The 23,848-nt window shown below is 40.8% G+C and overlaps 5 protein-coding genes across 6 annotated transcripts; 3 read left to right on the top strand and 2 right to left on the bottom strand.

Moving 5' to 3' along the window:
* Nucleotides 1–79: 79 nt before the first annotated feature.
* LOC135347710 (solute carrier family 40 member 1-like) lies at nucleotides 80–4,851 on the bottom strand. Of its 2 annotated transcripts, XM_064545741.1 has the most exons (7): nucleotides 4,589–4,851; nucleotides 4,322–4,431; nucleotides 3,955–4,114; nucleotides 3,485–3,721; nucleotides 2,258–2,568; nucleotides 1,636–1,791; nucleotides 80–1,111 (listed from the first exon to the last, which is right to left on the bottom strand). In XM_064545741.1, the coding sequence occupies exons 1-7, from the start codon at nucleotides 4,740–4,742 to the stop codon at nucleotides 254–256; spliced, it is 1,986 nt and encodes a 661-aa protein (XP_064401811.1). In that variant the 5' UTR covers nucleotides 4,743–4,851; the 3' UTR covers nucleotides 80–253. The 2 variants fall into 2 exon arrangements, with proteins under 2 accessions (XP_064401811.1, XP_064401812.1); XM_064545742.1 differs by lacking the exon at nucleotides 4,589–4,851 and having other exon boundaries at nucleotides 3,955–4,124.
* Nucleotides 4,852–4,864: 13 nt separating this feature from the next.
* Nucleotides 4,865–6,338, top strand: LOC135347725 (mannose-1-phosphate guanyltransferase beta-like). The gene is made up of 7 exons (XM_064545759.1): nucleotides 4,865–5,112; nucleotides 5,168–5,337; nucleotides 5,435–5,550; nucleotides 5,641–5,738; nucleotides 5,809–5,877; nucleotides 5,965–6,023; nucleotides 6,156–6,338. Exons 1-7 carry the CDS (start codon nucleotides 4,915–4,917, stop codon nucleotides 6,244–6,246), a joined length of 801 nt encoding a protein of 266 aa, XP_064401829.1. The 5' UTR covers nucleotides 4,865–4,914; the 3' UTR covers nucleotides 6,247–6,338.
* Nucleotides 6,339–6,568: 230 nt separating this feature from the next.
* LOC135347708 (uncharacterized) lies at nucleotides 6,569–9,352 on the top strand. Its single transcript, XM_064545738.1, has 5 exons — nucleotides 6,569–7,705; nucleotides 7,826–7,868; nucleotides 7,921–7,978; nucleotides 8,033–8,386; nucleotides 8,446–9,352. Exons 1-5 carry the CDS (start codon nucleotides 6,594–6,596, stop codon nucleotides 9,180–9,182), a joined length of 2,304 nt encoding a protein of 767 aa, XP_064401808.1. The 5' UTR covers nucleotides 6,569–6,593; the 3' UTR covers nucleotides 9,183–9,352.
* A 2,207-nt stretch (nucleotides 9,353–11,559) lies between these two features.
* Nucleotides 11,560–17,361, top strand: LOC135348132 (uncharacterized). The gene is made up of 7 exons (XM_064546308.1): nucleotides 11,560–12,213; nucleotides 12,274–12,338; nucleotides 12,468–12,812; nucleotides 12,903–13,651; nucleotides 15,770–15,995; nucleotides 16,080–16,415; nucleotides 16,468–17,361. Exons 1-7 carry the CDS (start codon nucleotides 11,642–11,644, stop codon nucleotides 17,184–17,186), a joined length of 3,012 nt encoding a protein of 1,003 aa, XP_064402378.1. The 5' UTR covers nucleotides 11,560–11,641; the 3' UTR covers nucleotides 17,187–17,361.
* LOC135347709 (acyl-CoA dehydrogenase family member 11-like) lies at nucleotides 17,304–23,845 on the bottom strand. Its single transcript, XM_064545739.1, has 14 exons — nucleotides 23,631–23,845; nucleotides 23,301–23,403; nucleotides 22,806–22,931; nucleotides 22,564–22,705; nucleotides 22,085–22,278; nucleotides 21,866–21,989; nucleotides 21,529–21,680; nucleotides 21,084–21,187; nucleotides 20,908–21,019; nucleotides 20,506–20,719; nucleotides 20,009–20,265; nucleotides 19,599–19,916; nucleotides 17,909–18,025; nucleotides 17,304–17,662 (listed from the first exon to the last, which is right to left on the bottom strand). The coding sequence occupies exons 1-14, from the start codon at nucleotides 23,750–23,752 to the stop codon at nucleotides 17,447–17,449; spliced, it is 2,301 nt and encodes a 766-aa protein (XP_064401809.1). The 5' UTR covers nucleotides 23,753–23,845; the 3' UTR covers nucleotides 17,304–17,446.
* Between the last annotated feature and the right edge of the window lie 3 nt (nucleotides 23,846–23,848).

The following is a 23,848-nucleotide window of genomic DNA, read 5'->3' as shown; positions in this document are numbered from 1 at the left end:
CAGCACAGCTTGCGACACTCGTCTTATGTTCAGGTGCCTATTGTGCAAAAACCCAATCTGGATAAAAATTTACTGTTAGCAAACAAAACGACCTCCTATATAATTTCAATAGCAAAATGAGCTTTCCCTTTAGCTTGTTCTGCGAAATAATAATTAACAAAAATTAATAGCAAGTGGGAAAATGTGCCAAATGTGCCAAGAATAAATATAGATAAATAGTCATCATCATACACACTGATGATGTCATATTGCATCATAATGCATCATCGTCATCATCATTGTCAGTTTCAGACAGTAATTGTACAGCGTCCTCATGAATAAAGCTGCTTGAAACTCCGCCCACTTGTTCATCTGAAATATGCCTCTTCTCCGTCCACTTTTTAACACGACGATAACAATCTCCAAAATGGAAAAAATGTCTGCGAGTTTTTCGGATATATGCGCCGTATAGAACAAGTCCGAGCGTCACCATAGCAACAGATATTAGCGTCAACCAACCAAAATGCTCGGGTCTTGGTGCCGCAATAACTAGCACATAATGAAGCATGTCCATTATAGAGTTCATGGCGTTCATAACTCCGCCCACTACACCTCGTTCCTCTTCTACGACCTTCTCTTGTACGAGCTGCTGTACGGCAAGGTCAAAGGTCCAAAGTCCAATACGACAGCCGACCACACCCATGAGTAGTAGAATCACGGCTACGTTGATTTGTGGCTCTTGTGAGGCTGGTGGAGGAGTGGGCGTGGATTGAACGTGTGAGGGTGTGTGAGATGTGGAGGATGAAATAGATTGTGTAGCTGTCGGCATAAAAACATCAGTAGTCCAAAATTCAGTTCCAGTTCCATTGCATTCGATTCCAAAACACAAAGATGTTGTTTCATTATCACAGACTGGAGAGTAATAGCCGGAGGCACTGTTCTCCACTCTATGAGATGGTACGAACACAGCGGCCACACAGATCATGAGGATGGCCAGCTGTGTGCTGATACCAAACAGCCCTGTGCGAACGGTGCCAATTTTCTTGCGTAAAAACGGGTAAATAATCGTTCCTAGCACTCCAAAAACAGCACCCACTCCTTGACAGACTCCAATCAGGTAATTTGGCACACCCTGCGTGTACATGTATATTAAGAAATAATTAAACCTTACTACAGGAAAGATGTACAAGCCAAAAATTAAGCTACATTATACTGTACCAAGAGTACATGAAGGTACATGACTGTACGTACGAACATTACCTCTGTAACTAAAGTTCTGGTGGTCCAAATTCAACGATTTTACGATTTTCTAAAACTTAGAAGATGGTTATGCTCAAATCTCAAATTTGGAACGTGCCATAATTTCTCATTTTCGGAAAAGACCATGGGCTATATATAGTCCATGGTATTTTGTCCAAAAACCATTTTTTTCAAGACACCATTTTCATTGCAGAAAATCATTTAATGTGATTATACCAACGGAACTAAAGTTATGGCCGTTCAAAGATGCTTCATTTAACGCTAGGTCCTCTGCATAGTAGGTAAGGTGTATAACACACAATGGCTTCAAAATACACTATAGTCATGTGACAATGCAAGCATTCCCATTGGTTAGACTAAAGGGGGGGGGGGCATTGCTAGGTAACAGGGCCTCACCTGGGTTAGGAAGTAGGCAGAGGTGACTCCACTAAAGCCCAACACGGTGAGGTAGATGCAAGCCATAGCGAACCCAACCAGAGCAATCTCCTGGCGAATGTACGTTCTCCAGCCATTCTTAAGAGACACGACAGGAGTCAATAGTTTGGAGCAGACCTGAGAATGCATCGTGGAATGGTCTTAGGGAGTAACCAACATTCATTCATGACAATATGAACACTAGGCAACATTGAATCAATGGTAAACATGCAGCACTACTGTAACAGCAAATTTTGTAAACATAATAATCATTATGACTATAATATTATTATAGGCCTGCATTGAAAGTACTGTTAGAGTGGGCTCTGGGCTCTGTAACTTTAGTCCAAATTCAACAAATTTATGATTTTTGGAAGCTTAGACGTAGCTCTTTCAGATGGCATGCCAAATTTGAAACCGGCCAAAATTTTCTATTTTCGGAAAAAAACCACATGTGGTATTTTGTCAAAAACAGGCCCAAAGTAGACTTTTGATTTTAACACGTACATCATCTAAGCTTCAGAAAATCATAAAATGATGGACCAACGAAGCTAAAGTTATGGATACTATATTTAACACTATACGTAGCTCTCCAAGATTGTACCTTCTTTGCTTTGGACTTGAAGTTCGATACTTTAGCTGTTACGACGATAGGCTCCTCCCCATCTTCCTTTGTTTCGTCATTATCTTCCTCCACGACCTCTGACTTTTTGCGCAGTTTCTTATTGGCTAGCGGAGGTATCAATCGATACACCAACCAGATGAGACCAAGCTCAGCAAAGAACGACACGATGTTCCAGCCGGCCACAAAGAGGGTGGTAACAAGAGGCTCTGCCCACTGGAGCACCACCCCTGTCAGGAAGGGGGCTAGCAGCTTACAGCAAAGGTCAATACGACGCATATTGGAGTTGAGAACTGAGAGGAAATAAAGTGACCATAAGATAATGAGTGTATATTCACCAACCATAACGATGATAATTATTATAATTATATTATTAGTTTAGAGTCTTCACGCTATGCACATAACGTATTTATACTGCGAGTGAAAAAAATCTTAATTTGCGATTATTTTATGGCAAGACCGGTGAATACAATCTTATTTTTGTGATTTGCAAAATTGTGATGCTCATGCACAAAATCAATATCTTTCAGCTGCCATAACTTGAATTTTGTGGATCCAAAGTCAAAAATGTTAGGATTTTCTGAAAGCTTAGAAAAAGACTTTTCAAATAATGGTCCGAGGCCGAAAAATGACAAATTAGGGCCCGGACGAAATTTTGGATTGAAACATCATTTGAAAGGTATTTTTCTGAAAATCATAAAAATGTTGACATTGGATCAACTGTACTCAAGTTATGGCTGTTGAAAGATGTTCAACTACACCGCCACCCCCTCCGTTTAATCAATATCTTTCAGCTGCCATAACTTGAATTCTGTGGATCGAAACTCAAAAATTTTAGGATTTTCTGAAAGCTTAGAAAAATACCTTTCAAATGGTGTCATCAAAGTTCATATTTGAGAGATAAAAGTATTTGCCAATTTGGTCGTACCATGGATTATAGCCCATGGTTTGAGGCCGAAAAATGACAAATTAGGGCCCGGACGAAATTTTGGATTGAAACACATCATTTGAAAGGTATTTTTCTAAGCTTTCAGAAAATCATAAAATTTTTGACATTGGATCAACTGTACTCAAGTTATGGCTGTTGAAAGATGTTCAACTACACCCCCACCCCCTCAATTTAATCAATTTCTTTCAGCTGCCATAACCTGAATATCCAAAGTCAAACATTTAGCATTGTAAGTAATGATAGGGCACGCTCCCACTTACCTGCTAATGTGTCCTTCTGTTTGTCCGCCAGTACCACTATCCAGTCCTTCTCTATGGAGATTGTATTAGCGATGGTTGCTAGGTTAGCTCCCGCCCCTAGGATGATGACCAATGGGATTAGAGAAGCAAAAACGACCACATTATCACACACGGTCCAGTCTAGTGCGAACATAAGAGCGAGGAGGATTGAGCAGAGGGTTAGGAGTCCATTCTGTATCAGTAGAGATATCCATACCACTGTGTGAGGAGGGGAGGTGATACAAAATTAAATAACAAAATATTTATGAATTACAACAATATTTTATGGTTACTGCCTGATGGTTTACAATTTTCAGATAGTGAGGGATATCGGAAAGAAAGGAGGGAGGTATAGTCAACGAGTGCATCATTAGCTTGATTGTTCATTAGCCTAAGGTAATATTAAACTGTGGAAGAAAGGCAACGATTACAACTGGTACTAGTGACTCTACCTCTCATTCTGGGGCTGTTGTCGACCCAGTCTCCCACTAAAGTCCCGAACACGGCCACGAGCAGCTGCACCATCATCCCAGCCACACCGGGGAGGAGCAGTGAGCCAGGGTACAAGTATACCAGGAACAGGGAGAGCACAAAGCCCCACATGCGATCACCCTGCATGTAGCTATGGTTATGCATCAATAGTTCAGTTATGCTAGTTTGGGTTTGAAAAGTCAAATTCTAAACGACACTGTATGGAGGTATTAGTATAATATAATATGCTGGAACATTACAGTAGGCTATAATAGACCTGTGCATGCTAGATGGAATTTCTGGAAATAATTATGCTAGCTGTAGAGGGAGGGAGGTATCAACACTCACCCAGGCTGAGAAGCTGTGACTAGCGTAGAGTGTGAGGACGACCAATACTGAGCGCCTCATGGTGAGAGTGTGGGAGCCATCGTCGAGGGTCAGCTGTGGAAATATCATCCCTGGGAGAGGGGGTGGGGCTACCATCATCAACACAGTATTAATTTAGGGGATTATCAGTTGTTCGATCTAGTGTCTGCACTGAGCTGCTAACAGTGTGTAATATAGTGGTGATGTGTGTATGCATTGGACTGCTAGCTGCATGAGTAGTGTGTGCACCTAATAGTATCCTAGTTCTCGACTGTTTCACCACTGATGATTCTGATACTGTCTTCTCCTCTGACTCAGCACAGTCAACACTCTCATCTGGAGCACTCTCCACCAGACCAAGCTCACCACCATTAGCACTGCCTTCCTTCTCAGACCTAGACATCTCTAGCTCTAGCTCTTCAGTCTCAGCAACAACAAAGAAGGTTTTTTCTCCTTCCTTTATTTATTACGGCCATCTAGTTATGACAATCATCGTTGCTTTGAGCAAAAATCGGTGAGATTCTTGTGTGATTTGGTAAAACGCCGCGGGCAGTTGTCGAGGACTGTGAGTAAACATGAAGGTCCTCATTTTGGCTGGAGGATATGGTACTCGCTTGGCTAGGGATCTGGAGAACCATGCAGATGCATACCCCCATCTAGTGGGCGTGGCCAAGCCCCTCCTACCAGTCGCTGGACAACCGTTGATCTCCCACTGGATGGATATGCTCAGACAATGTCCGCAAACTTACAACATCAAAGAAATCTATATTGTGGTATTCAAATTGATCATTTAATTGCAACATTGTAATGCAAACGTTGTTTTGGTAGGTGAACGAAGCGTTTCGTGGTCAGTTTGAGACATGGCGTAGTGACTACCCTGAGGTGGAGTTGGTGTGTGATGGTACACACTGCAATGAGGAGAGGGTGGGGGCTGTCGGGTGTATAGAGTTGGGGATGCGGCACTTTAGTATCCATGACGACCTGGTGGTGATCGGAGGGTAAGGTTGTGTGTGCCTATTGAATATACTGTATATATAATTATGAGCCAATAGCCTTGTGAACGTACTTTTTAATATTATTGTATTCATTCCACAGTGACACTCTGTTTAGGGAAGATTTCAATCTGACAGACTTTTTGGAATCCTTCCACACCTCCCCCTGTCGAGAGGTGGGCGGGGCTATGGCTCCCTGTTACAAGTGCAAGGACGAAGGTATTACCTTATTATACTGTAATTTAATATACTAAAGGCTATGAATACTGAATTATACTAAGTATTACTGTATGCATTATCTTTATGCAGACACAGTGAAGCTTGGTATAGTGGAGGTGGATGACAATGAACAAGTGACATCTTTCCTGGAGAAACCATCCCCACACAGCACAGCATCACGACTAGCTGTAAGCCACTACTGAATAATGAGAACAAAGCAACCAATTATTATAATGGTCTCTCTCTATCTTACTACAGTGTCCATGTTTCTACATCTTCTCAAGTGGTTGTCTGGAGCTCATCTCTCAGTTTCTGGAGGAGAAGAAAGTATATAAGTTATTGTTTATGTGCTATATGCATGGATATTATTTAATTGTGTGTTGTGTGTGTTGTGTCTTGTGTGTGTGTGTGTAGACTGGTCCTGTCAGTGACAGAGATGCTACTGGTCTATTTATAAAGTACCTCAGCTCAAGGTAAGCTAGGTGGTGATGTTATTATAATATTATTATTCAATTCATGGCTACATAATATTATAGTGATTATAGGAGTAATGTATATAAATGGTGGGCTATGGTAGTTGATGGTTCATCTGTGTACACATGCAGGAGGCCAGTGTACGTGAAGGAGATCAGTGGGAGATTCGACGTGGGAAACCTGCAATCTTATCTAGACTGTATTAAACACTTCAAACCATAAAAATTGTTAGGTGTTGTCATGTTTAAGTCTTTAATGATTGTGTATATACGCATGCTTGTGATGTACGTCATATACGATATGTTAAAGTGAAATCATTTAATCATCGTATATGCCATCAACAATTGAATGCATTTAGCACTAACATTCCGACCTACGCAGTACAAATTCGGTGTCCATGAAAGTAATTAAAAATATTCCCAAAAGTTTGCTGTGTGTGTGGTTAGCTATGAATTAATGTAAAGTCGCCTGAGAATTGTGAGGTGGTATCTATGAATATACCTATATCTCACGTTTAAAAGCTCCTTTTTGTGTCCCATAGCATTTTGTGCATGCTCTAGCTTCAAAAAATGGCCAGTCAAAGTATCCCTTCCATTTCAACTCCGGAGTACAAGGCGTTTCAGCGAAACTTCCAAAATATAATACTCCATGTCCAAGGACAGCTTGATTCCATCCGTGTTCTCTTGTTTCAGGAAGGCTATATCCATCGTTCTCACTTGGATGATAATAAGCACGAAGCAAGCGAAACTAAAGCTATACAGCTGATGAACCTACTTTTAGCGAAAATTCAATTGGATCCTAAAGCTTTTCATGGATTTATTGAGATTCTTAAGAATGAACATGGAAGAGAATTGGCTCAATCATTGCAGGAGTGTTATGAATCACAAAAGCGTGAGCTTGAGTTGCAACTACAACCTCTTACGATGGAATTTCCAGAATCACCGTCCACAGAATTCACATCTGAGCAAGGTTGTCCTGACGAACCTGATGAGAGTTTTCCTTATCTCGATTTAAGTCATCTATCGTCAAATGAAAAACATAAACTGAAAATTCATCTCCGGCTTGCCACGAAGAAAATCATAACGAAATTTACTGGTTTTGTTGGCAGGCTTAGAAGTTCCCTTGACGAAAGACGTGTTCCCCTGGGTGATATTAAATTTGCCATTCTAAACCTTGTACCTTATGGAAGTGACAGTGGTGTTTATGAAGAGATAAGAGCCGCAAAATTATGTTCCGATGTATTTCCTCCTGCTCATAAGTACATCTCCTTTTTTAACTACAGCATTATTGAAGACTTAGTTGCAAAATTTGGATCCTATGATGACAAAACAAAATGGGACGAATATATACGAGAGTTCAATACTTTCTGCAAGAGGAGTATCTTCGAAGTGCCACCTAATGTGTTTTCAAATTCACCGCCAACAACAGGCAAAAATTTTTTTGCCAAGTGCGATGAAAGATATGTACCGTTCACTCTAGAGACGGTATTAACAATCAAAGGAATCCTTGATAGCACATTCAATCTGACATCTAACACCCTCCAATTGTGCTCCATCTCAAAAGGTTGCGTCGAATTGCGATTCTCCATTTCTGCATTAGTTGCTGATCATATTTTTCCGATATCTGATGACCAGTGTATAGCACTTGGTAACATTGGGATCAAAGTTTTCACAGAGATAAGGTAAGAGCCCCCCCCCTCCAATCAACTACACACACACACACAGCATGCATACGTATAGACACTTGCATATAGGAAATATGTTATTTTTTTATTATGTGACAATTTGTCTTGAACTTTCAGAGAAATACCAGAAGATGAGGTTGTATCTAAGCCAGTCGTAGACGTAAGTACACTGCAATTATCAATTGTTACATTTATAGTTGTTCGGTATACAGACTGAAGATCACATTAAGAGAAGCAGAAAGATCAAAGCAGCTGTCGAAACTCCTGAAAGTATGATGATTAAATGTGTACATGTAAACATGCATGTATTATATATATATGCAGGCTTGAAGAAGAGCATCAAGTGGAGTAACCATCATGGCGCCACAAGCAATGGTGCAACAGGTGACAGAGATGTCCTTATTATAGTATCCAAGGTTGTTCCCACCAAACAAAATCCTCACATTGTCCCGAGGAAGCCCAAAGATTCACTCTCTGAGGGAGAAAAGAAAAAACTGAAGGAGCAAGGAATTCTAAACAAACATCATGATTCTGATCTTTCTGTCATGATGGAAAGGTACAGATTAGACCCAGATAGTTCCACACCAATAGTACTAGCCTACGAAAAGAACACTCCATCACGTCAAGAAGTAATAGAGAAAGTGATCGATCTCATGAAAAATACTAACAAATCAGGAAGTAAGTATAATTTAAGGTCAGTAAGTGACGAACTTATTCTGGTATCTTATCAATTACAGTTGTGCTCCACTACATTGGCCCTGGTGATGCTGGAACGGGTGACTGGTGTTTGAAGGATGGACTCATTGAATTCAGAGAGATAATGGAGCTCTACACCCAATACTTCAAAGGACGTGTTCTCACCATAATCAGCGACTGTAGCCACTCTGGGCGTTGGGTAAAAGAGGCTATGAAGTTCATGGATGAGCACGGAGTGGGACCTTGTGGACACGCAGCCAAGCAGAAGGACATCTTCATCAAAGTGTACACATCTTGCCAACCTGAAGAGATTCCCACTGAGTTTGCGTTCTCTACACATTGTGCGGTTACTAACAAAAAGGCCGGCAATATGATCTACAGAGTTCATCTCCAAAGTCTACTCCAAAGTCTAATTCCCTATAACTATCAGCAAGACCCCAGTGGATTGGATCTCACTGGAATTCGCTGCGATAACAATATTTTCCAGTCTTGCACGGTAACCGAAGATTCTAACTGGGAAAAATGGAGTAATGGCGAGCGGATATACATGATTAAAACCAAAGATCAAGGCATAGAAGTTTGTTGTTATATAGTTGTTGACAATCAAAAACACGATTCGTTTATGGATGCTATGGAAAATGGTGGCATGGAGACAATGGCGGATGTGCATGACTACGGGCACATCAAACTATCAGTGGAAGGTAAAAATCCTCCAATTGAAATATCTAAGTACATTGCTAAGAACTACAGTCGATATTACAATTGTGGACACTTATAAAATTAATGATTGTGCATGCTAACTTTTTGTGTACAGTACTCTACATACTTTTATAGTTTAGTATTAGTATCTGTCTTCATTACAGCATGTGCACACATTTTCTACCTTTCTAAGTTTTTACCACGTTATATTCAATGACATCTGCACAAAAAATTTTAACTTGACAATAATGATAATATCTGCATGCTTGATAATTACAGACCTCCAACTATAATTATGCACATGCATGAATACACAACGCATTCTTATCACACAATAATGATTATAGTTTAGCAGCTAGCTGACTCTTTAGCTCCAGCTTAGCCACTGTCTCTGTGTGGACAATATCAGGACCATCAACAATCCTTAGACTCCTGGCTTCAGCGTACATGCCAGCCGTGTCCTGACACACCCCCATTCCTCCGTACACCTGGATGGCCTGATCCACCACACGACACGCCATGTTGGCCACCACCACCTTGGTGTTAATAATAAATACCTATTCTCTAGCTTTCAATTTCACTCTGAATAAAATGCCACAAATGATAATATGACTGGAAAATATCGAATCTCATTAAAATTTATGGAGAGTATTTTTTAGCCTCTTGGAAATTGTTAGGCTCCCCCAAACCCCTTATAAATTGACCTGTGGTAACTAAAAAGCATTATAAGGATAAGGAGTGGATAAATAAGAACTTATATTAGGCTTACAGTAGTTTTCCAACATAAATAAAAGTGTTGAGCACTGTGGTTCCTTATATGGCAAATGCTTACATTTTAATAAACAGACCACAGTGTGTACACAAAATCCACATAAGGAACGTGTAACGCTCTACGCTTTTACTGGTGTGTTGCAAAGATTCTGCAAACTCCAGTACCTTGGCAGGCTATACACTAAAACTAGAGCACCACAATGTGGTATAAATTATTAGGGACAACAGCAATTTTGAATTGATTGCCATGGCCTGCAAACTGCAAGCACCTATATAATTATTATACATCAACTCGGTCTCATATTCATCTGTCAAACTTGTATGAACTGAGATATAGACTGTAAGATGTATCAGTATTTTACACTTTGACCTTCATTCATTTTATGACATGTGGGTGAAAATAACACACCTGTAAACACTACATTGTGGTTGCAGTGCTCGTGGAAAATCACTGTATTTGTGACCACAACTTACCCTTGTGGTTTGGGGAAGCTAATATAAGGGTAAGGATCGAGTGGGTGGTAAATTGGCTTGGCATGCACTAACTGTCAAAATCCTGCTCTCCTGTCGAGAGACTGTTCCTATAAAAGGTGGGTATATTGTTTACTGGCTGCACCAGGCTATTCAATATAACTGGCTAGAAAATGAGCTCTGAAGGCTTACTAATTCCTACGCAGGACAGTGACAGTGGCATTGCAGCATCAAGTCAAATAGCGCTAGATGGAGACACTCTTGTTCACCCTCATCGGCCACGGGTAACAACAGAGAGTTTTCATATTTTGGGCTGCGGTATGATTTAAGTGCGTGGTCCAACTTACATCAAGCAAGGTATAATTAATCTATTTGCAGTGTGTTTAATAATGGTCTATTTTATTATTAGGTACGGAATTTATTGAATGGGACAGCTATTCTGGTAACACCATTGACATGATAAGTCAGCCGTGCGCCTTGCCTACGGATGCTAAGTCTACTTGGAAGAATTGGAGCGATCGCGAAAGAGTAATACATGTCCGCATGATCCTGAATGATGATGAACCTGAGGCTATGTGCGAGTATTTAGTACGTTGCAGAACGAAAGATATTGCCCAAGCGTTGGAACAATTCAATCAAGATTTCAGGGATGGTAAAGTACAAATGCCATCATCGCACGATGGAAATAACCCACCGAATGAAGTAGTCCGTGAAAATGTCATCGTTAACTATAGCTATGGGCACCTTTAATGCTTATTTCATACAAGTGTTTTGATTTGTGGTTGTAAAACTGACTGCACACGTATATACGTACACATCGCCACCTTTTGTACTTTTTGTATATAATTATAGCTATACAATATTCCATGCTATATGTATTACAGTGCCTCGGGGTTTACTGTCGTCATAAACCCCGAGGCACTGTGCATTAACTGATATAATTATGTCTATTATGTATATGTTTTGTTCTTTAACGATTGATGTACATGGTCAAAGAATTCATTTAATCAGCAGATGGTACCAGCTATAGTATTCTGTGCCATATCAACAACTGAATATACTTAGCAGTAATATTCTTACCCATTCCACAGTCCACGTCCATGAAAGTAGTTAGCACTTACTTGTGTGTACATGTGGTAGCTATGAATTACTGACAAGTGGCCTGAGGTCAACAATGCCAGCTGCATGCATGAGTTATATCTATAAAATACCCTACAGTACATCACACTATTTAACAGCCCTGATTTGCATGTGTCCTACATCATTTTGTAAGTTATTAATCTTTTTTTCTAAAAAATGGCAGCTCTAAATATCCCTTCTACTTCATCTCCTGAGTACAAAGCGTTTCAGCAATGTTTCGAGATAATAACCCTCCACGTCCAAGGACAGCTTAATTCCATGCGTATTTCCCTGTTTCAGAGAGGCTACATCGATGATTCTCTTCTAGAGGATAATAATGGAACAAGCGAGGATAAAGCATTAAAGCTGTTGACACCACTTTTAAGGCGAATTCAATGGGACACTAGTGCTTTTCATGGATTTGTTGAGATTCTTAAGAGTGGAGGACCCAGTGGGAACGAAATTACTCGAGTATTGCATGAGCGCTATCAATCAGAGTGTAAACGAAAATGTGAGCCTAATGCCCAACAACCTCCTGCAGAATTACTAGCTTCAAGCTCCTTTTTTAATTACAACGTTGAAAAAAGGGGATGCGTTGAGTATGATCAAGATTTCATGGCTTTCTGCAAGAGGTGTATTGAATTACGATTTTCAGTTTCTGCATTAGTTGCTGATCATATTTTTCCGATATCTGATGACCAACGTACAGCACTTGGTAACATCGGGATCAAAGTTTGCACAGAGAATGAGTAAGTAAACTAAAGCACACAAATACCGGGGGTATATATATACCTTCGCACTTACTGCAGAGAAATGCTCAAAACAGATGGCAAGAAAGTAAGCTCTCAAAACATCTCAGTTCCCACTAAACAAGGTAAATAAACCATAACCATGTGCAGAAATGCCTATTATGCTTGTAATACCAATGATGCAGTGGAGGACAGAGATGTTATCCTTCATGTATGCAAAGTATCTAATTAACCTGATACTGTCGTATCTGCAGGAGGACAATCTCCAACTTGGAGCACACACAATGGCAAATATGATTATGGAGCATCAGGAACAACGGAAGTTTTACTAATCACATCCAATCTCACTACCCAAGATGAGAATGTGGTACAGAGAAGGCCAGTGGGAGAGCTAACAGATGATGATAGACAGAAACTGGAGCATCAAGGTGTACCAAGAGACTGTCACCATGACGACCTGAGTATTATGAAGGCAAGATTCAGCCTAGACAAGGCGGAGAAGAGTATTGCTGAAGTATTGAGAGATGATGGATCTCTGACATGTGAGCAGGTCACTAAGAAGATAACACAGCTAATGAATGAAACTGACACAAGTGGAGGTGAGTACTAGTTAAAAATATATTAGTCTTAGCTAATTGTTTTGTATAATTATAGTAACAACATTAATTCAGTGTAATAATATTTTGTAGTTGTACTTCACTACATTGGCCCTGGAAAGAAGGGAACGGGAGACTGGTGCTTCAGTGATGGCTTCATCAGCTTCAGGGATATAATGCACCTCTACCTACAGAATGCATACTTCAAAGGGCGTGTTCTGACCATTGTCAGCAACTGTAGCTACTCTGGGTTTTGGGTGAAGGAGGCCATGAAGTTCCTGGATGAGCACGGAGTGGGACCTTGTGGACACACTGCCAAGGAGAAGGGGATCCTCGTTAAAGTGTACGCATCATGTCTGGCTAATGAGATTCCTGCTGAGCTAGCATTCTCTACTCGCTGTGCACAAAATGATAAGAACACTGGAACTGTTCAATACAATATTACATTACGAGGGGAAGAGATTCACCATGGGCAACACACTAGTGGACTAGACTTCACTGAAGTTCAATGCAAGAGCAAGATTGACGAGCCATGCACAAGGGCCCCTGGGTCAACCTGGCAGCAGTGGAGCACTGCACAGAGAGTCAAGAAGGTGAGGGGTAAGGACAAAGGTCGATCAGCATGGCACTACGTCCTGCTAGTGGATGATGAAGAAAGAATCAGGGAATACCATGACAAAATAAAGGAGGGAAGTCTTGATATTGCTGACTATGGTCAGATCTTGAAGAGTGGGTGGGGCCAGGACCCACCAAAAGAAACAAAGAAATGGATCGAAGAGCAATATTTCGTGAACTATGACTACCAACCACCATCAATTAAATTTATCGAAATTGAAGGTATCGACTGACACAAAAGCTATGTACTACAAACAAACCACACATACATGTATACAAACACACATTGCCCACAATATAGTGTACGTATCTTCATTTTTCTTGTATATACCGATATACACAATGCACAATTTGATATCTAAAAGTGTACAATACCCTTGATGGGCGTCGTCACTGCGCTGTACGAAAGGAGGACGCAATACATTATGAATATTATTTTAAGTGGGTGTTAGCCAATAGCAATGAATATCATTTATTAAACTGGGTGTTGACCACGCCTCTCAGTCAATCTAGCGTGTGCAAAATTCACACGTGGTAAAGTTGAGTGGGTGTGATCAATCTACTTGAGATACTGCAATCTGATTGGAATTCCACCGGCATAACAAAACTGTTGGTTACCCCTTTTCTGTACAACAGTGAGGGCGACGATGCCCGTCTAGTTAGGACTGTAACGGGTGATGAGGAGCCACTAGAAGAAACATAGAAATGGATCAAAAGAGCATTATCATGTGAACTATAACTATCAGGCTGATAGTCTGACAATATCATGTGAACTATAACTATCAGGCTGATAGTCTGACTCGATGTCGTGATAAATGTCTAGTAAAATTCCCCACTAAATTGGAGCGTATACATGACAATAATTATGTAGAAGCTAGTATAAAAAGATCATCTATAATTAATTATGGTCAACAACACATTTATCACGAGTGTTAAGTACAATTGTTCTGTTTTTCTATTAAAATTGTCATCTATGTTGATATCCAGAACCAATATTTTTAAAAATGTCATGTGTATATAATTATATATGTATATGCTAGTATATATTGAAGGAGATGAACTTAACACTCGTACTTATGTGCAGTCAATAACCATAAGTTAAGTTCTAAAATTTTTTACTTTGGCCAGTGTACGTGAAGGATATCAGTGGAAGATTTGACGTGGGAAACCTGCAATCATATCTAGACTGTATTAAACACTTCAAACCATGACAATTGTTAGTTCTTTGTTATTCTTTGATGTACGTACGTACATGCTTGATAACTCATACAATGATAATATGTTAAAGTGAAATCATTTATTGGAGATAGTGCCATTAACAAAAACTAACAGTAACATTCCCTACACTTTATCAATTCTATAATACACAACTAGTTGTATAGATCCATGAAAGTAGTTGACACTTCCCAAAAGTCGTGTGTACATATAGTCATACCGTATAGCGGGTAATTTTCAGGGGACAAAATATTCGTGGTTCAGCAATATTGAGACATTTCGTGGGTAATATTTTCGTGGTTGCTGCTTGCACTGCAGGTAAAGGTAGTCAAGGTCGCTTCATTCGTGGGTAAAATATTCCTGGTCAGACCTCCAACCACGAAAACCACGAATATTTTGCCCCACGAAAATTACCCGCTATAAGGTAAAGTGGCTTGATCCTGAGTAAACCTATAGATGTAATCGTGTGTGTTGTGTGTTGTGTGTGTGTGTGTGTGTTGTGTGTGTTGTGTGTTGTGTGTGTTGTGTGTTGTGTGTGTTGTGTGTAGACTGGTCCTGTCAGTGACAGAGATGCTACTGGTCTATTTATAAAGTACCTCAGCTCAAGGTAAGGGGGACCGTGGCATTATTATAAATTTATTACTTGTGGCTATACATAATAATTAAATCTATATAATATATAGGAGTGTTGTTATTATAAATGGTGGCTGATTGATGTTCATTGTATATATATACGCATGCAGGAGGCCAGTGTACGTGAAGGAGATCAGTGGGAGATTTGACGTGGGAAACCTGCAATCATATCTGGACTGTATTGAACACTTCAAACATGACAATTGTTAATTCTTTATTTTTGGTACGTAGGTGCATGTGTGGTGAATTCTCACGATGTTGAATATTCATTGTTATTGCAATACTGTATAATTATAATTATAAGAATATTCACTTAATAGCAGGTGGTGGGTATCACATACTATAGATATTCAAGTGCACCTTTTCAGTGAATGTCTTTAGAGCAGAAAGATCGTATAACTGTCAACATCCTGCTCTCTTGCATGTCTAAAGACTGTGTGTATCTCTCCTATAATAGGTGGGTATTTGTTTACTGGTGCCATTTCAATACTATATAGCTAGATCTATTCAGTATAACTGCCATTGGCAAGAAAATTAGTTCTGAAAGTTGTTCAATTTCTACACAGGACAGTGACACTGACAGTGACAGTGGCATGGCATCGATTCAAGTAGCTAATGGAGACTCCCCTCATTCCCCTCATGGGCCATGGGGACCAAGAGAGAGTTTCCGCGTTCTGAGGTCCAGTAGGATTCATCAGCGTGCTCCAACTTACATCAAACATGGTACTGATCTATTAATGTGCAGTGTGTCTATAGTAATCTACATTGCAATATTTTTCATATTCAATTATTCCCCCCTATATATAGGTACGGAATTTATCGAATGGGACAGCTATTCTGGTAACACCATTGATAGTGCAGCGGGGAACAGAGATGTCATTCTCATTATATCCAATGTCCTCCAATCTGATACTGTCATACCGAGAAAGGAAGGAGGTCCATTGACTCAAGAAGAAGAAAAGATGCTGCTGGATCAAGGAGTACGCAAAGATTGCCTCCAGAGTGACCTGCACATAATGATGATGCGATACATTCTAAGTCGACAAACATCCATATATAAAATCATCTCAGGAGAAGACATAACAGCAGAAGATTTCAGGAAGCAGTTAGAGGTTCTCCTGAAGGACACAACAAAAGCTGGAGGTAAGAATTTGTTTGCTTCACTCAGTCAATTCAATCATACAACCCAATGCAGTTGTGCTCCACTACATTGGCCCTGGTCAGAAGGGAACGGGAAACTGGTGCTTCAGTGATGGATTCGTCACTTTCGGAGAGATTAAGATGCTCTATAGCCAATTCTTCGAAGGACGTGTTCTCTCCATTGTCAGCGACTGCAGCTACTCTGGGCGATGGGTGAAGGAGGCTATGAGCTTCATGGATAATCAAGGAGTGGGGCCTTGTGGACATTTGGCAAACGAAAAGGGGATTCTTGTTAAAGTGTACGCTTCATGCCAGGAAAATGAAGTCCCCACTGAACTAGCCTTCTCCACTCATAGCATTACCAATGACAAAGAAACGGGAAACATAATATTCAAAATCCATCTTCAGAGCGCTAAGATGGATAATCAAGATCCGAGTGGATTAGATTTCACTGGAATACGGTGCTCTGAGCTGATAAGTCAGCCATGCGCCTTGCCTACAGGTGCTAAGTCTACTTGGAAGAATTGGAGCGATAGCGAAAGAGTAATACATGTCCGCATGGCGTTGAGTGATGGCGGCAAGCCGGAGGCTATGTGCGAGTTTCTAGTGCTTTGCAGATATGACGACATTGCTCAAGCGCTCGAACAATTCAAGCAAGAGTTGAAAGATGGCACAGTACAAATGCCATCGTTGCGCGATGGAAGTAATCCCTCAAATGAAGTAGTTCGTGGAAATGTCATTGTTAACTACATGTATAGTTATGGGCACCTTTAATGCTAACATAATAATGTTGACTTACCGTTATGCATGGTTGCAAAAACTCAGCACTTGCACGTGTATTTTACATTATCCCCCTTTACACATCTTGTATGTATAAAATTATCTTCAATGTTAATTGCTATAATTATAGTTTCATATTATGTGAAAAACAAGTTTTATTGACAAATAATTGTAACACTCAAAACCTAATCACAGTGTCATAGAACAAACATAGGGAAAAGTGCAATCATTTCACTAAGTTACAGTACAGTCAGTTATAGTTTGGCAGCTAGCTGACTCTTTAGCTCCAGTTTAGCCACTGTCTCTGTGTGGACAATATCAGGACCATCAGCAATCCTTAGACTCCTGGCTCCAGCGTACATGCCGGCAAGGGGCGTGTCCTGACACACCCCCATCCCTCCGTACACCTGGATGGCCCGATCCACCACACGACACGCCATGTTGGCCACCACCACCTTGATGGCAGCAATCTGTAGGAGGAAAGGAGGAGGGTAATAATAATTAAAGCACGCAAACATCATTGGCTCTTAATTACAAAGCCATGCAGAGATGATTGATATACATTGCCAGATTATAGTAACAAAATCAATTAAAACACAAAAGATTTGGCCCGAACAACAACAACTTTACACTGTATATTTTGTATGCACTCAATCACATAATTATAAATCGAGCACACTTACTTCTTAAACAGTGCACATGCAAGAAACACTCACTTCTTTCCTAGCTCCTTTGGTGCCATTGCAGTCGATGGCGTGAGCAGCTTTGAGAACTAGTAGCCTGGACTGGTCAATCTCCATACGAGACTCAGCTATAGCTGTACGCACTGTTTGCTACACATGCAGAGAGAATAATATCCTGAGCTAACAGAAATACAAACTATTATAGATACTAGTATTAGCAACCCATTAAACATGCGCTATTATAATAGCAAAACAGATTGGGGTGTAGTTGAACGTCTTTCAACAGTCGTAACTTGAGTACAGTTGATCCAATGTCGAACTTTTTATGATTTTCTGAAAACTTAGAAAAATACCTTTCAAATGATGTGTTTCAATCCAAAATTTTGTTTGGTCCCTAATTTGTCATTTTTCGGCCTCGGACCATGGGCTATAATCCATGGTATCACCAAATTGGCAAATACTTTTATCTCTCAAATATGAACTTTGATGACATCATTTGAAAGGTATTTTTCCAAGCTTTCAGAAAATCCAAAAATTTTTGACTTTGGATTCACAGAATTCAAGTTATGGCAGCTGAAAGATTTGGATTAAACGGAGGTGGTGGGGGTGTAGTTGAACATCTTTCAACAGCCATAACTTGAGTACAGTTGATCCAATGTCGAACTTTTTATGATTTTCTGAAAACTTAGAAAAATACCTTTCAAATGATGTGTTTCAATCCAAAATTTTGTTTGGTCCCTAATTTGTCATTTTTCGGCCTCGGACCATGGGCTATATATATAATCCATGGTATCACCTTAATTGGCAAATACTTTTATCTCTCAAATATGAACTTTGATGACATCATTTGAAAGGTATTTTTCCAAGCTTTAAGAAAATCCAAAAATTTTTGACTTTGGATTCACAGAATTCAAGTTATGGCAGCTGAAAGATTTGGATTAAACGGAGGGGGTGGGGGTGTAGTTGAACATCTTTCAACAGCCATAACTTGAGTACTGTTGATCCAATGTCAAAATTTTTAGGATTTTCTGAAAGCTTAGAAAAATACCTTTCAAATGATGTATTTCAATCCAAAATTTCGTTCGGTCCCTAATTTGTCATTTTTCGGCCTCGGACCATGGGCTATAATCCATGGTATCACCAAATTGGCAAATACTTTTATCTCTCAAATATGAACTTTGATGACATCATTTGAAAGGTCTTTTTCCAAACTTTCAGAAAATCCATGACTTTGGATTCGCAGAATTCAAGTTATGGCAGCTGAAAGAGATTGATGAAACGGAGGGGGTGGGGGTGTAGTTGAACATCTTTCAACAGCCATAACTTGAGTACAGTTGATCCAAATGTCAAAATTTTTAGGATTTCCTGAAAGCTTAGAAAAATACCTTTCGTATTTTAATCCAAAATTTCGTTCGGTCCCTAATTTGTCATTTTTCGGCCTCGGACCATGGGCTATATATAATCCATGGTATCACCAAATTGGCAAATACTTTTATCTCTCAAATATGAACTTTGATGACATCATTTCAAAGGTATTTTTCCAAGCTTTCAAAAAATCCAAAAATTTTTGACTTTGGATTCGCAGAATTCAAGTTATGGCAGCTGAAAGAGATTGATGAAACGGAAGGGGTGGCCTGGCCATAATTATACATGTAGTAGCTTCGGCTAATTTTAACCTAGTTACCCTGCCTGAGGGACCACTCCCCTCCTCCCACCCACTCACATGTCTGTACAGCTTCTTCCCGAAGGTTTGTCGCTGAGCTGCTCTCTCACACATCATCTCCAGTGCTCTCTCTGCCATGCCTACCATCCGCATACAATGGTGGATGCGCCCCGGACCCAGACGACCCTGGGCTATCTCGAAGCCACGCCCTTCTCCCAGTATGAGGTTGGTTGCAGGGACACGGACATTATCAAACATTATCTCTAGATGACCGTGGGGGGCATCTACATAGCCGAACACTGTGAGGGGGCGCACTTTAGTGACCCCCGGAGAGTCGAGGGGTACTATGATCATCCCGTGGCGATGGAGCCGATCAGCCTGGAGGAAATAAAAAACGAAAAACTATTTAATTGGACTGTGATTCCTATAGCAAAAAATTATAATTTTTTTTTATGATATGCCTCACATACATTTGGATCTGTGATCCCCATGACGATAGCGAACTTGCAGCGAGGGTCCCCCGCTCCACTGCTCCACCACTTGCGTCCATGTACCACATAATCCGCCCCCTCCCTAGTGATGGTGGTCTCTATATTAGTGGCATCACTAGAGGCTACCTCTGGCTCAGTCATGCTGAAACATGATCGTATCTCTCCTCTCAAGAGTGGGTTCAACCAATCACGCTTCTGCGCCTCATTCCCATACAGGTACAGTACCTCCATATTGCCTGCATGTGTGTGGGTGTGTGGTGTGAGTGTGTGTGTGTGTGTGTGTGTGTGGGTGGTATATTTGAGATTTATATTGTTAAGTATAATTACTCTGGACTGTTGAGAAAAATTGTAGGAGGCTTGTTTTGAAAGTAATTCATTAATTTGTACTGTAAGTAGTAAACATATCTTCAATCTACATACATTACGTTATTTTAAGTACTGTATTCAGTGAAGTATGACTGGCCACACCCACTCACCAGTATCGGGGGCGCTACAGTTGAAGACCTCCGATGCAAAGGGACATCTTCCCATCTCCTCGGCCATCGGGGCGTACTCCAGCTGACGATAACCGGACACTCCAGGCAGGAACAGATTCCATAGACCAGCCGCACGAGCCTTCTCCTTGAGCTCCTCTAACACTGGAGGGATGGTCCACATGGTGTCAGGGTCCATCACATGACGGTATATCTCCTGAATTGTGATTGGACGGAGGATAAAACATAATATTATGAGTACAAATATTTTCCGCACTAAGCTCTACATTGCTTGAACTATAATTATACGTATGAGATTGCTATATACATGGGATACAACTGCTAGTGTAGAAAGGGTAAGAGATGGGCTGGGATAGTGGTAAAAATTGTCATAAGGGGGTGTACCATCTCTTTTGGATAGACGTTCTCTTTGATGAAATCCTTGACTAGTTGTAAAGTGTCTCTGGCCCTTTGAGAATAGTGTACAAAGTCCAACACTGATGGTGGCGAGTTCTCACTGCATGGGGAGACATAACATAAATTATAGAATATATGCAGTGATGAGATTATTCCCTGCTCACTCAATGAATGAACAGCCAATATCAGCGAGAGGCTCCACCACGGATTTGTAGAACTGAGCCTTTGCACTACTAGCATTACCCATCAGGCCTCGAGCATACACACCCTGTGCATGGGGGATAAGCAGAGCAACATTACAGTATAATTATAGCCATACAGTAACTATTAGACAACCTGTACCTTATAGGGAGGTACAGTACAAATATACCCTATAGCGGGTAATTTTCGTGGAGTAAAAATTTCGTTCAACTCGAAAACGGTGATTTTCGTGAGTAAAAATTGCGTTTGACTTCATTGCCTGCACTGGATTGCATGCGTTCCAGTAAACGCCTACGTTTTCGTGGAGGTCAGCTTGCCCACGAAAATAACGAATATTTTACCCCACGAAAATTACCGGCTATACGATACTTACATAGAGTACAGTAGCTACACAGTGCCTCTCTATACCTGTGCAATGGAGGCTCCCCTGAAACAGGAGAGAGCCTTAAAGAAGATGAGGTTGGGTAGTGGGTGTGGTAGTCTACGCAGGGCACAGTACATACGAGTCATCTCCTCCTCTGACGGGAACCCGGGGGTGTGGTCAGGAGCTACAGACCCAGCTGGAGGGGATATTCAGCAATAACTACATTGGTTCCTGGGAAGTACTGCTAAAATAATAGCAAATTAGTGTTCTGAATATTAGATATCGTATTACTAGAATGTTTTGCAAGCATAAAACATATGCTAACTTTATGAGTGTTGATCGCTTTGCACAAATAAAATTATTGCTACACTAGATGGTTACCAGTGGTTCCTGAGAGGACCAGTTTTCCTGGTGTAAGGAAAGAGAACACAGACATGTAACTGACGTCAGAGAGGGGGTGGCCGATGGTACACAATTCCCAGTCCAGCACCGCTATCACTCTCGGCTGTGAGGGTGTGTGTGGAGTGTGTGAGAAGTGTGAGGGGGTGTAAGGAGTGTGAGTGGATATGTGAGGGTGTGTGAGGGGGTGTGGTTACGTACCTCTGTTGGATGAAACACGACATTGTCCACTCTAAAGTCACCGTGTACAATACTCAGCGGCTGCTTCCCGTGTGGCATATTGCTAGGCAACCAACTCATAAGACGCTCCATGGGTGGGCTGGGGGACTCCCCCTCTGGTATGGCAGCCCTGTAGTTGTTAGACCAGACAGAGACTTGGCGCTGTGTGTAGTCACCTGTGGAGAGTAACAATGCTATGGTGTGAACAATGGACTGTTAGTGGGATAAACACACACTGGTACTGTAGTCAAGAGGAATATAACAATGAACTTTTACACAATGTACACTGTAACAGAAGGAAAAAAGCTTGTTAAGAATGGGGTACTTTTGACATTATATGTACACTTTTCTAAAAGGAATAGAAATTAAACAGTACACTGTTCAAAGGTAGCTAGCACTAGAGAATAGAAACCAGTTTTCTTCCACCGCTCAGATACACTCAGCTATTAGCTACTGGGTACCTTTGCCTCCAAAGTTGTCCAGTCCAATCACTCGCCAGTCTATGGAGTGAAGCCTTGCTAGTGTAGTCACCATAGCAACATTGATGTCGTACTGCTCTGCCGGATTCAATTCAGACAGTAGTTGATTACGAAATACGCGACCCTGAGAGATGAAATGTGTTAGTAATAAGTATCCAAGTCAATATTGCATTACAGTGATCAATATTGTGTTACAGTAATCAATATTGCATTACAGTGATCACCTTGACACACTCCATGATGAAGAACTCTGTTCCAATGACGCTGACATCACGACAGTAGATGAGTGGGCGTGGGACTGGGAAATTAACACTGGACAAAGCAGAGAGTACTCTGAACTCACGATCAACCTATAAAGGGGAGAGGCCTGGATTAAGCAGCTGTCTATTCAGAGCAGGGCAATCTCCATACGCTAGTGGCCATAACTTTAGTTCCATCACATTAATTTTATGATTTTCTGAAAGCTTGAACTTTGCCCATTCAGATGATGTGTTAAAATCAAAAGTCTATACCATGGGCTATAGCTCATGGTCTTTTTCCAAAAATGGAAATGATGGCCCGTTCCAAATTTAAGATTTGAGCATACCATCTGAAAGAGCTCCTTCTAAGCTTTCAGAAAATCAGAAAATCGTTAAATTTGGATCACCAGAACTCTAGTTACAGAGCCAACTCTAGTACTCTCAAGATAGGTTCTACATGTAATAATGATAGCTACGTACCCTGTGAGCTCCTGGCAACAGTTTCCCTGGAGGCCTCTTTCTCAGCACATACTCTTGTCTAGAGGAGGTCCTCAGATGATAGGTCGGGTTAGACTCTCCGTGTCTGTATAAGCAGGAGAGATAATAATATTATACTATCGACTGGATTCACTTCAGATGTGTTACATTAATTAGATGCGTTGATCAAAAGAGGGGCGTGGCTCGTACACATGTGATCATGATCTCGTACCTGACAAGCTACTCAGTGCACTCGTATTAATGGGTGTGGTGTGTGGGAGCATTTTACTAGCTTGCAATATGTTTGCAACAATGTATATTTATAGTATTCACTTGAACTTTCCCACTGCTAGTTGGCCTCTGTTGCATGAGAATCCTGCTAGCTGCTCCTCCAGGTACACTCTCAGCCTCTCTGCATCAATCTGCAACCTCCTGGGCACCTCTATAACCTCCATTATAGCTTGATCAAGGCCTTATATAAAGCTTATCCTTGTACAACAGTGTCTTTTATAGTACTGTACCTCAAGGTCAACCGCGGCTATCAATTAATT

The sequence above is a fragment of the Halichondria panicea genome, chromosome 14, assembly GCF_963675165.1.
Source record: "Halichondria panicea chromosome 14, odHalPani1.1, whole genome shotgun sequence".
Classification (NCBI taxonomy): Eukaryota; Metazoa; Porifera; class Demospongiae; order Suberitida; family Halichondriidae; genus Halichondria; species Halichondria panicea.
This window is presented reverse-complemented; position numbering and strand designations above follow the sequence as displayed.

What these genes read in the sequence shown, in the direction of transcription:
- LOC135347709 (XM_064545739.1), bottom strand. Translation starts at nt 23,752, where the DNA reads ATGGAGGTTATAGAGGTGCCCAGGAGGTTGCAGATTGATGCAGAGAGG. An exon ending in GGTCCTCTCAGGAACCACTG is followed by an intron (nt 21,681 to 21,865) that starts GTAACCATCTAG and finishes TATCCCCTCCAG; the next exon opens with CTGGGTCTGTAGCTCCTGAC. An exon ending in GGGGAGCCTCCATTGCACAG is followed by an intron (nt 21,188 to 21,528) that starts GTATAGAGAGGC and finishes CCCCATGCACAG; the next exon opens with GGTGTGTATGCTCGAGGCCT.
- LOC135347710 (XM_064545741.1), bottom strand. Translation starts at nt 4,742, where the DNA reads ATGTCTAGGTCTGAGAAGGAAGGCAGTGCTAATGGTGGTGAGCTTGGT. An exon ending in GTCACAGCTTCTCAGCCTGG is followed by an intron (nt 4,115 to 4,321) that starts GTGAGTGTTGAT and finishes AGCTACATGCAG; the next exon opens with GGTGATCGCATGTGGGGCTT. An exon ending in CTGCCTACTTCCTAACCCAG is followed by an intron (nt 1,112 to 1,635) that starts GTGAGGCCCTGT and finishes ATGTACACGCAG; the next exon opens with GGTGTGCCAAATTACCTGAT.
- LOC135347708 (XM_064545738.1), top strand. Translation starts at nt 6,594, where the DNA reads ATGGCCAGTCAAAGTATCCCTTCCATTTCAACTCCGGAGTACAAGGCG. An exon ending in TATCTAAGCCAGTCGTAGAC is followed by an intron (nt 7,869 to 7,920) that starts GTAAGTACACTG and finishes TTCGGTATACAG; the next exon opens with ACTGAAGATCACATTAAGAG. An exon ending in AAATACTAACAAATCAGGAA is followed by an intron (nt 8,387 to 8,445) that starts GTAAGTATAATT and finishes TATCAATTACAG; the next exon opens with TTGTGCTCCACTACATTGGC.
- LOC135347725 (XM_064545759.1), top strand. Translation starts at nt 4,915, where the DNA reads ATGAAGGTCCTCATTTTGGCTGGAGGATATGGTACTCGCTTGGCTAGG. An exon ending in GACCTGGTGGTGATCGGAGG is followed by an intron (nt 5,338 to 5,434) that starts GTAAGGTTGTGT and finishes TTCATTCCACAG; the next exon opens with TGACACTCTGTTTAGGGAAG. An exon ending in GCACAGCATCACGACTAGCT is followed by an intron (nt 5,739 to 5,808) that starts GTAAGCCACTAC and finishes ATCTTACTACAG; the next exon opens with TGTCCATGTTTCTACATCTT.
- LOC135348132 (XM_064546308.1), top strand. Translation starts at nt 11,642, where the DNA reads ATGGCAGCTCTAAATATCCCTTCTACTTCATCTCCTGAGTACAAAGCG. An exon ending in CTCAGTTCCCACTAAACAAG is followed by an intron (nt 12,339 to 12,467) that starts GTAAATAAACCA and finishes TCGTATCTGCAG; the next exon opens with GAGGACAATCTCCAACTTGG. An exon ending in GGACACAACAAAAGCTGGAG is followed by an intron (nt 16,416 to 16,467) that starts GTAAGAATTTGT and finishes AACCCAATGCAG; the next exon opens with TTGTGCTCCACTACATTGGC.